The 11,788-nt window shown below is 47.5% G+C and overlaps 1 protein-coding gene across 4 annotated transcripts in view; it reads left to right on the top strand.

Annotated features, from left to right (window-relative positions):
• Positions 1 to 11,424, top strand: part of Map3k20 (mitogen-activated protein kinase kinase kinase 20) — a 193,661-nt gene extending 182,237 nt beyond the window's left edge. For all 4 annotated transcript variants that reach the window (XM_023719098.1, XM_023719097.1, XM_023719096.1 and 1 more), the window contains exons 19-20: positions 5,089 to 5,236; positions 10,159 to 11,424. In XM_023719098.1, the coding sequence (XP_023574866.1) occupies positions 5,089 to 5,236; positions 10,159 to 10,847 (837 nt within the window). In that variant the 3' untranslated portion in view covers positions 10,848 to 11,424. The remainder of the gene's footprint in view (positions 1 to 5,088; positions 5,237 to 10,158) is intronic.
• The last annotated feature ends 364 nt before the right edge of the window (positions 11,425 to 11,788 follow it).

The following is an 11,788-nucleotide window of genomic DNA, read 5'->3' as shown; positions in this document are numbered from 1 at the left end:
GGGCTGGCTGGCATGTGGTGCTGGGGGATTGAACCGCGGTCCCTGTGCTTTGCTACGCTTGTTCTAAGTAGGTGCTTTAGACCACTGAGCCATCTCACCAGCCCCAGTAGTTTGCTTTTTGATGATCAGTCTAAGAGACCAAATCCCATATCCTTGTCTGACTCCTCCGACTCTTCCTTGGTTTCCACCTTGGCTGGGGCAGCTGTAGCAGCATTTGTAACAGTGGTGGCTGCAGTGACAAGGGCAGCAGCCACAAATGCAGATGGATCCGCTAAGAAGACTTTGACCTTTTCAGCAAGTGGGAAGGTGTAATCAGTCTCCACAGACAAAGCCAGAACCCACTTGTACCCATTGATGATAGAATGGGGCACTGATGCAACAGCTGGGTAACCAATCTGCAGACAGACACTGGCAACATTGCAGGCATCCTCCAAAAAGTGGGAATACAGTTTCCTCTGTAATGTCAAGGACTTCTGGGTTGTAGATTCTTCCACTGTCAAACACTTGCTGAATGATCAACCCAAAGGAAAATGGGGAGATTTTCAACATGTTCACGAGGGTTGCCTCGCTGGTTCCCACCTTGCCCCCAGTCTTAATCAGCTGTACATCACTAAGGATTTCAATGGTGCCCTGGAGATTTTAGTGGTGATGCCCAGAGGCTGGAAGAAGGAGGTCTTCTCGGGCCCCAGACCAGTGTTCTGGGCTGGCACGATAACTTCACATGGTGCAATGGCACCTGCACCTGTAGCAGCAGGTACTTTATTGGCCAGCAGCATATCCCTGATCTCAGTGAGGTCCTTCTTGGTGTGCACAAAGCCCATATTCCCCCGGATATGAAGCAACAGTTTCTCCAGAGCTGGGTTGTGTTCCAGATGTCCTCGGATGGCCTTGTGCATCATGGTATTCTTGCCCTTCAGCACCACGGCCTTCCCTTGGAGGGACTTTCGGATCTGCTGCATCTGCTTGGAGCCCACATTGTCTGCTCCCACAATGAAGCATTTTGGATAATCATCCAAAAGTTGGATGATCTTTAGGAAGTAGTTAGATTTCCAGGTCACCCTGTCCTCCCTGGGCATCCCGGCAATGTGTCAGGGATTGCCACGGAGGGCTTAAAGACAATGTCATTCTCATGAGGATGCCTGGAAAGAGCATTTATTCTTAACTGGATAATGCTGCATATCATGAAATATGTTTAGGTACTAAGAATACCAAAAAGTGACTAAGACTTTTACCTTTCAAGTAAAGAGTTTAGGGGTGAGAAAAGATAGATGAATCTTCAAAAGGCCAGAACAGATAGGGAGAAAGTGTATTATCAAAAACAAATGAGGGGCTGGTGAGATGGCTTAGTGGTCTAAAGCACCTACTTAGAACAAGCTTAGCAAAGCACAGGGACCGCGGTTCAATCCCCCAGCACCACATGCCAGCCAGCCCCACCCCCTGGTGGGCTGAGCTGGCCACATACACACACACATAAATAAATAAATAAAAATTAAAAAAAAAAAAAACAAAACAAAACAAATGAGCAAGGGCCAGCCAAATAGCTTAACGGATTAAAGCTCCTGCAAGCAGGCACAGGGGCCAGGGGTTTAATCCTTGAGCCTGCTGTGCTGACCCTGCCCTTGGGACGTGCTGAGATGACAATTGAGACTGGTTCGTGGTGGCACACACCTGTAATCCCAGCTCTTGGGAGACTGTAAGCAGGAGGATCACTATGAGTCCGATCTAGTAGTGAGACTCTGAACACCCTGTAGACCCTTCCCTAAAATACAAAAAACAAAAACAAAAACAAAAAAAAACAAGGCCGGCCAGATAGCTCAATGGACTAAAGTACCTGCTTAGGCAGCGTGCAGTGGCTGGGGTTCAATCCCCTACAGCCCCCAGGGCGTGCTGAGATGGCAACTGAGCCTGGGCATGGTAGTGCACACCTATAATCCCAGCTAAAAACAGGAGAATCACTGCAAAGCTGATCTACATGGTAAGACTATGTAGAACCTGCAGACCCTGAAGACCCTGTACCAAAAACATAAAAAAAAAAAAAAAAAGAAGAAAAAAAATGCACATCCCTACATGCTGTGTTGGTCCCCAGGCTGAGCTGGCGACCGAGTCCGGGTGTGGTGGCGCAAGCCTGTCATTCCAGCGCTGGGGAGGCTGAAAACAGGAGGATCACTGCAAGTCCAAGCTGCATAGTGAGACCCTGTACAAAATACGTAAATGAAAAACAAACAAACAGGTTGCATATACTTTGATATACAGAAAAAGAATTTACTGTTTTGAAAAATATGCTGTTAATCTGATAATCTGAACAACTGATTTGAAGACAACCCTGCAATATAACAATCATTGTTGAATTCCTATCAGTTTGTTTGGTGAAATCCTGTATTGTTTCTAATTTTTTAAATTGTTTTTTATTCTCTTTTTTAAAAATGTGCTATTGGGGGACCGGGGAGATGGCTCAGTGGAATAAGCGCTTCTCTGGCAAGCACAAGGGCCTGAATTCAATCCGCGGTTCTGCCAAAAAAAAAAAAAAAAAGTGCTATTGGGCTAGAGAGATAATTAGTAGAATAAACACTTGCCTGGCAAGCGCAAGGTCCTGAGTTCAATCCCTGATACTGGAAAGAAAATAAAAAGTGCTATTAAAATTAGATCTTGTACCTTTAAGAGGACCTGAAGGCTGTTCTGTGATATGACAGCACAGCCTAGCAGGACTATAGTACAGTGGGGCCGACGGGAGAATGAATAACAAATAAGCAACTTATGTCAGAGAGCAAGAGGTGGTCAATGGGAAATAACTTGGGGTATCAGAGTGGGTGCTCAGGGAGGAGTTCTCTGAAGAGGAGTCAGCAGGGGAATAGCAAGTACAAGTCCCCAGGCACTTGTAGGTAGGTACAATAACAAAGCTGGCCACGAGCCCCAGTGCAGGTTTTGGATCTGCTGTAAGCACAATGGGAAGTCAATGGAGCTTTAAAAAAAAAAATTATTTATTTGGTACAGGGTCCCCTATGCACCAGTACCAGGGATTGAAGGATCCTTGTGCTTGGCATGCAGGCACTTAGAACACCGAGCTATGTCCCCATCCCCAATGGGCCTTTTAAAATTGCAGATAGAAAGAATGAAATTATGTTTTAAAAATCATCAAGATCTGCATAATGACAGGCATATGGTTACCAAAGCTTTACGCTAAAAATTGTTAAGATAATAGATGTCACCATGTTATATGTTCTGTAGCATAACATTTTTCACATTTATGGAGAATAATTTCTCTGAATATATATTTTAATGATCTGTGCTTCCATCAGTATATTTAACACCAAGATCTTTGTGGCTGGTGGAACATTAACCTTATAAAGTAAAAGCATCCAGTGTGGCGCGGCTGGAAGGGCAAGTTAGAGCAGAGCCTAGGGCTCCGTGAGACGCCAGCGTGCATCTTCCACTGCCACGCCTGCACTTCCAAGCCAGGAGTGCAGACGCCTTTACTCCCAACGCTCGGGAGGCTGACGCAGGAAAAGTGCTGAGAGTTCCAGGCCAACCTGGCTACAGGGTGAGTTCAAGCCCAGCCTGAAATATATAGCCAGACCTTGGCTCAAAGTAAAAGGCCCGCTTTGAATTGCGCTTTGTGAACTGCTGCAGTGGGAGGATCGTCCCCACTGCCGGTGTTTGGCTCCTCGGTGTCAGAGCCCACATCCTGGCCAGCTGGCTCTGCAGCCTGGAGAACAGTGTTTAGATAGTGAGTGATCTGTGCCCTTAGTTACTGCTCTTGTTGCTCAGATACAATTCGCAACACCTGCAAATTAAAGGAGGGAAGGTTTACTTTGGCTCACAGTTTGTGGAGGTTTTAGGCCATAGGTTTTTTGTTTTTTGGTTTTTTTTTTCCCCCAAGACAGGGCCTGGCAGAGAGCAGCTCATGGGGGCCATCAGGGAGTGGAGAGGGATCAGAGGGGGAGGACGGGAGGTAGGTCCTTCCAGGCCACGCCCCCCGTGCCTCCACCTCCCCCAGGCTTCACCACCAAGTCACAGCTAGCTCTAAACTCAGTGCACTAATCCAATAGTGAGCATCAACCTCCACGATCCAGTCCCCTCCCCAAGGCCCACTGTGATCGTGTGAAGCTTTGGGGGACATCTAGATATAAACTGTCATTTCTGTCCTCATCTGAAATGCCCTTCAGGTGGCTCACTAGATGCGGCTCAGGGGAAGCAGCGGTAGTTATCAGTGAGGCTTGCAGGGCACAAAACCCAAATAGAAGAGGTTAATTGCCTGGAGCATCTGGTGAGCTGTTCTAGACCATCCTGAAGCTACCCAGGGAAGCCCTCTTCTTCATCACCCCTTAGCGAGAGGTCACCTCCGCCAGCCTTTTGGTCTCAGATTTGCTGCACCCTCTCTGCTGCTTCTTTTCCTTGTTCATTCCCTTCCATTCCCTCCTTCTCCATCTTAGACTCCATAACAGTAACTACCTATGTCTTTTTTTTACTTGTGGGTTTTGTTTTGTTTTGTTTTGTTTTCACTTATATATTTGGTACAGGGTCTCACTACACAGCTCGGAGTCTTAGTGATCCTCTTGTTTTCAGCCTCTCGAGTGCTGGAATGACAGGCATGTGCCACCATGCCCAGACTCAGTCACTGTCTCAGCATTCCCCAAGGATGGGGCTGGAGTGGCATGAGGGACCCAGGATCCAACCCTGGTCACTGCACTTGCCAAAGCATCGGTTTTAAAAAACATTCTCATAACTGTTGAATCCTTGAGAGTCTTTTTTTGGAGATGCAGTGGGAGATACAACAGTACCCTGCATGTGCTGGGTGAGCCTGTCCCACAGAGATATACCCAGCTCAGGACATATACTCTAAGTGACTTCGTGACACCTGCTGGGTGAATAATGCTAAATAAATTATTCAGCATTAATAATCAGTCTCATCCCCAGCATGAGAGACAGACAGTCAGAGTCCGACACAGACACAGAGAAACAGACACACACATACCATAGTGTTCTAAGTAGCGACATTGAAATGACACAGGAATGTTAGTTTCTTTCCTTCTTATTTTATAAATGAACTGTGTATGTGCTTAATCATGGCTTCCTTTTCCTTTGTGACAGAGTGATGTTAGAACTCCAAAGATCACTAAACATATCCACTCAATTCACTGGAGTAGAACAAAGCCACAAGATGAAGTGAAAGCCGTCCAACTCTCCATTCAGACATCGATCAATTCCGAGGGCAATGCTCACAGCAGGTCCAACTCAAGTAAGTGTTATGTGTACGGAATGCCCAAAAAGTTATGACTTTCTCATAGCAGAGGGAAGGGCCTGTTTGTAGCTAGACACACATTCCTACGATAGTACTTCCTGCTTCTACTTTTGTAATAGAGGTTCTTGTACATCGATTATGTGGTAAGAGGGTCAGGGAGATAGCTCAGTAGAATAAGCGCTTGCCTGGCAAGCACAGGGTCCTGAGTTCAATCCCTGGTACCGCAAAAAGAAAAAAAGAAAAAAAGTAAAGGGACAGAGGATGTAGCTCAGTTTGAAGCCAGATAAGATTATGTGGTAAGTAGTATTTATAGTCATAAACATGGGTCTACTAGAATACATTTCAGGATAGCCAGGAAGGAAGATGAACGTTAGGATTATATTGTATTGGTAATAAAAATGTTTGCATATTTAGTGTTCAGAAGTACGTGCACAGATAGAGATAGGAATATTCAATGTGTGGTAAACATTTGTGCAAAAATCGCTGCTGTAACCGGGAAACAGCTTGCATCCTGAACACCACTGATACATCAAAGTATGGGAAGGGGCGGGAAGGAAAAGAAAGGGAGGAGGGGGGAGGGAGAGAAAGAGAAGGATGGAAGGACAAAAGCAGGATAGGGAACTCTGTCTCGAAAAGACAAAAAAAAAAGTATGGTAAGAAAAAAAGAGGAAGAAAAAGACATGGAAAACTTGAAATGCATATGTTGGCTCATGGTAAAATTATAGATGATAGGAACAATTTAGACTAACACTAAAGAGGATCGGGGCCAGAGAAATGGCTCGGTAGAATAAGCGCTTGCCTGGCAAGCACAAGGGCCTGAGTTCAAAACCCTGGTTCCACCAAAAAAAAAAGGAGGATCAGCTGATTGGGGTCAACTTGGTCATTATTTGTTGGGTTAAAAGAAAAGGTTCTGACCCTCAGCTCTGTAGGTCCAGAAATCCAAATACCTCTTTGGGACTGGCACAAGCTAACAGAAAAGCTAGCACTAGAAACATGTGTTCAACCCCCCACGCAGTTTCCTCTTTACCCTGAGAAATAGACCTGCCAAACAGTGAATGCCTGTTTCCTGATTGGTGCGTTTTTCCCCCAAGAGGAAAGTATACCTGTGAAGCCATATCAGAAGGTGATCTGGTGAACATGAGCACAGAGCCAGGGGCTGTAACCTGCTACCCATGAGGGCTCACCCGTGTCTTCTGCTGTAAAGTCTGACCTGCCAAATGCCCCTAGCCTGGTGCCCCAAATGCCGGACAGTACTCAAAACCCACCAGCAAATGATTTGCCAGCATGGCAGGCCTGACCACCTTTGTCAGGACAGTTGATTTGCTTATATTCTTTTTACAAATAATCATCAGGGACACCCTGCCTACCAGGACTGGGCATGACTGAGTTTTTATCCGGCCTTCCTTGCTGTAATCTTGTCACCAAATATCTTTTAGGGCATGCTGTTCGTACAAATGTCTGTTACACACAATAGGTGTTGATTCCCACTAGCTGTCCTCTCAGAAGCTGTCTCTGAGTTCTTTTATATTTGTTCATACAACAGTCTTGCTTTGCATGCCTATTGTACTTCTAAGGACTTCTTTCTGGAACCACTAGTGTTTGTAGGGCACATTTTACTTCTATAGGGCTTTCATAACCTTGATCTTCTTTGATCCCTACAACAGCCCTGTGAAACCTGGGCCAGGGGGAGTCCTTCTTTCTGCATTTCTGCTGTATTTTCTTTCCATTAAAAGCTTGTTTTCTGCTTCCCTACTAATATGCTACAAAATGACTGCCAAAAGCTTCAAAGCTTTATATAACTCCAATCTCACATATGAGAGTCACCAAACAGATACTTTATCAGTAACAATTTCAGATTCTTTGGCATAAAGCTTATGATGCTATTTTTTCCCAAGCATTCACTCATGGACCAATTAGCTGTATGCATAGGATGAGAAGGTGGTAGGTGGCCAGCACATCCTGTATAACAAGTGGTGGCCATGTGAATGGAGTCAAGGTGGAACTCTGAATGTGGCATGACACGGGACTCTATGGCATTTACCACTGAATGTCATAAATGGCAATAGGTATTCTTGGCTACTCTTCAAAAACAAGTATTTTATGTACAATAGATTTTGTGAAATAGGAAGAAATGATTCAAAAGAAAAAGGGAACTAAGAAGGGGGAGAGGGAAAGGAAGGAAAAGAAAAGAAAAATAGAAGAGTAAAATGCAGACAAAGTTTTTTAAATGAGGGGAAGAGAGATTGAAAGGAGGGCAGGGGAAAGGGAAAAAAAGAAAAATAAAGATATATCATGTATGTCATATATATATTTGTGTATCATACAGATTCCCTTTAATGAATGTGACCATTATGAATACCAAAATTATATCAATACACTTAATTAAATTTTAAAAACTAAGTTCAAGGATAGTCTGGACCACTCAGTGAGACCCTGTGTCCAGCAAGGAAGGCAGGTACGCAACTCAGCGGTGGAGCACAGGGCTAGTACACATGAGGCCCTGAGATCAATGCTCAGTATTATGAAGAAAAAAAGAAAGGATAGCACAGTAAATTTTAAAAATAAAAAAATATTTTAGGAGACAGTAAATGTTGCTTTCTGTAAGCGTGTACACGGGCATACTCTATCTCCTATTTCCTGTTGGAACTGGTCTAGACAAACTTTTTCACTCTGACTACCAACGAGAAAGGTTGCAGAATTAGTCTGTCTTTGACTTCAGTTTTATCTAGTCTGCCTTCCTTTCACCTTCATTGTAGTTGTTTATTTATTTATTTAGTACCAGGGCTCAAGCCCAGGGCCTTTACACTGAACTACATCCTAAGGCCTGTTTGTTTGTTTATTATTTTGAGAGAGAGTCTTGCTAAGTTCCTGTTACAGCTACTTTTCTGATTGCTGGGACTAAATACCCAGCACCCAAAGTTAAAGGAAGAAAGGTTTATGTAGCTTTCAGTTTGTGGAGGTTTCAGTCCATAATTGTCTGGCTCCAAGGCAGAGTGGGTGGCAGAAAGGGATCTTGAAGAAGAGTTCATAGCAGGTAGAAGATAGCAAAGAAAGTAAGAGATAACCGCAGCTCGCTCTTTCCCTTATACCTTGTCCAGACTACTTAGAAGTAGTCTAGAAGTACTAGAAGTAGTCTGTGGAAGCATTCACACCTTTAATCCTAGTGCCCTTGACTAACATTGCACAATTCTAGCATCAATTGCAGCATCACACATCAGCCACCTCTGAAAAATCACCACCTGTACTGTGTGAGGCTTGGGGGACCTCCGGACACAAGCTGTGACAGTTTCCAAGTTACCCGGCCAGGTGGGGCTCCAATTTGCACTCCTGCTCAGCCTTGCCGAGTTCTGGGATGCGGAGAGGCCATCACCATGCCCAGCTCGCATACTCCATTTTACCCCTTTTCACAGTGTGATGTGAAGACTCAGAAGATGCCACCCAGAGCAGTTATTTTCAGTGGCAGGTAGCAGAAAACCCCTTTTCAGCTCTTGCCAGTAGTTCTTACAACCTGGGTGGTCCTGGGACCAATGGCGCCTGGCTACCGTGTGCACTTGTTTGGAATCCAGACTCCAAGGCCCAGCCCCAGGCCTAAAGAATCATAAATTCTAGAGGTAGAACAGTAATCCTCATTCTAGCAAGCCCTCCGGATAATTTGGAGGTATTATAAAGCCCTTCAACCAGAGTCAAGTGACAATAATATGTATTGTCTTCCCTAACAAGAAGTGGCTCCAGCTGCGCTGAGAAAACCCAGTGAGGGCCCCACTAGGGTCAGGGATGCCTCTTCACTTCTTCCCACTCGCCCTGCAGGCTATGTTGCACCACACACACACACACACACACACACACACACACACACACACACCCACCCTGTTACTCTCAGCCCACAGCCACAATGATGGGACCGCAGCCGGCAGGCAGAAGGGCTCAGGGCCTCCCTGTTGCCATATCCAGGAGTGAGGACACCTTAGAAGCCTCAGCAGACTCCCCTTGCCAACTCTGCTGGGCAGAATCAGAACCTGCCCCTGCCTGGCACCAGCTGTCTGGCTCAGCCTGATCAAGTGCGCCGGGAGCCCCGAGGTGGCCGGCTTCCCCAACACACACGATGGAGCCTGGGCTGAGCACCACACAGGGCTCATTTGGAAGCTAAAATGTCAGCGAAATTAAGGTGAAAAGAGAGGGCATTGAGATACTTTAAGATTCTGCTCGCGTCATGTTTCTGTAATCTAAATCACAGACGTGGAGGGCGGAGGGGTGGAGGAGTTTAGCGGGTACATGGAGTACTCCTGACTTTGTGCACTGACAACACACACACACACAGACACAGTGACAGAAGAAGGGACTGGGCTGATGGGAGCCCTGAGGACACAGGAGGTGCCCCAGGCCTGGACAAGTCCCGCACCTAGCGTTGGAGCCACCTGTGCGGAACAGGGAAGGAGGTCACTTGCTGGGAGGGTGAGGGCGAAGCGCATGCTCTGCTGCCCCCACCCCAAAACTTCATCTGCACCAGACAGGGGCAAAGACAAAGGTGGAGTGCACCCCAAGCCAGCGAGCTGAGCCCAGCTCTGAGTGGGAAGGTCAGCTCCCTTGCTGGCAAGGAGACCCGAAAGGAGCACCGTCATCTCCCTCCACACAATCTCCAGCTGGCTCAGCCTGCAGAATTTCCTTTGTTTTATCTGGATTTAGGGCCCTTGAGGGTTAAGAGTGTTGGCTGTCAAAAGGGAAACAAAATCCTTGGTTTCTGAAACACACACATGCCTGCCACCCAATCGCGCTTAAACAGCAATTTCTAGACGTTGCAGAACAACTCGGTGGGAAGAAAATGGCCTTTAGAGACAGCAGGGCCTGGGGTTATTGACTGAGCAGCCTTGAGCATGCCAGGTCCTTCACCACTCAGTTGTCTTAGGCTGTCTGTCCCGCAGGTGCCGACTGCCAGTGGCTGGACACACTGCGGATGCGGCAGGTGGCCTCCAGCGCGTCGCTGCACCGCTCGCAGAGCAACCCCATCCTGGGCTCGTCTTTCTTCCCGTACTTTAATGACCAGGACTCGTACGCGGCCGCGGTGCGGCGGACCCAGAGGCCCGTCCGGTACCAGCAGATCACACCTATCCACCCATCGCGGAGCTCTTCGCCCACGCAGTACGGGCTCACCAAGAGCTTCACTGGCCTGCTACTCAACTCCAGGGACAGCGGCTTCTCCAGTCTCAACACTGACAGCTCGTCCGAGAGGGGGCGCTACTCAGACCGGAGCCGGAACAAGTTCGACCGCGCGGGCGGGTCGCTGCACTCCTCGCCGCGGGGCCGTTTCGGGGGCCCGAACAGGCAGCCCAGGGATCGCGGCGCGGGCAAGGGCCCCCGGGAGTCCCCTGGCTCTGGCTCTGCACAGGGCCCCGACGCCGGGAGGAGCCCGCACAACCGCCGCCTCCCCAGGCCTATCCCGGGGATGCCCGTGCAGCCAGCGCCCACGCCGCGAGCAAGCGAGGAAGAGAGCAGAGCTGGCGAGGGCGGCTGGACCAAGGTGGAGCCCAGGAGGAGGCCGCACAGGCCCTCGCCGGCCAGGGGCGGCAGGGAGCGGGCGCGGGGCGGCCTCCGGGGCCGCAGGACTTTCTGAGCACGGGCTGGGGCTGGGTTAGGGTCACTCACTGCGCACCCGCGCACCCGACCGCTGCGCTCAGAGGTCATCTTCGGATTCAGTCCACGGGAAGACGGTGCTTCTGTGCTTGGAGCTGGGCGGTGCCATCCCCCAGGGATCGCAGCCAAACCACAGCCGAAAGGATGACTGCCTCCCGAGCAAGGGTAGCCCTCTCGGAAGTATTTTCCTCCTGGTGGAGCGGTGCTGTCCCATCTTCGGCCCTAAGCACTGACCCTCAGGTCCGCACGGCTGGGACTAAGGCCAGTGAGGTCCACACAAAACCCTAATAAAGACAGAACGGGTATTCTCGACGTTTTGTGCCTCAACCTCCACTATTGCCAATCCTGTTTTTATTTAAAATTTTGATACTTTGTTCATGGATTTTGGCATTGATTTTATTTTCTAAAATACTACTTCAAAATATCATATATCTTAACTACTGAGGGTTTTTTTAACTGCCTCCCCAAATTTTACGCCCAAAACAACTGAACCTCCCTCATCGCAGCTCTGCTGCTTAGTATTTATTTTAGTGAGATACTGTGTTTCTGTCATGGTCTTAATTGAACTGGTTTGCCTTGTCATCTTTAGGTAATTAAAAAGGTTATTGAACTTAATATTCATTTTGGTGTATGTCTCATTTGCTAAGAGTCATGAGAAACCTCAAACCTAATCTTTCAGGACCCCTTTTGAGTATTATTTTCCACATTTCCCCAAGGGAGCGAAGGCTTTATAAAGGCCTCTTAAGATGTCAGAAATCTGAAATCTAAAACGAAAACAGAGTGCAGGATAATAACATCACAAGCTAAAAGCCAGACAAATTTAAAATTACTAACATCCTCCTTAGAACAAGACAGTAAATACCAGCCTCGCAGTGAGACAGCTTGAAGCAGCTGGGGGTAGAAGAGATGGCTTGCTATTTA

The sequence above is a fragment of the Octodon degus genome, unplaced genomic scaffold (assembly GCF_000260255.1).
Source record: "Octodon degus isolate 3935 unplaced genomic scaffold, OctDeg1.0 scaffold00065, whole genome shotgun sequence".
Taxonomy (NCBI): domain Eukaryota; kingdom Metazoa; phylum Chordata; class Mammalia; order Rodentia; family Octodontidae; genus Octodon; species Octodon degus.
This window is presented reverse-complemented; position numbering and strand designations above follow the sequence as displayed.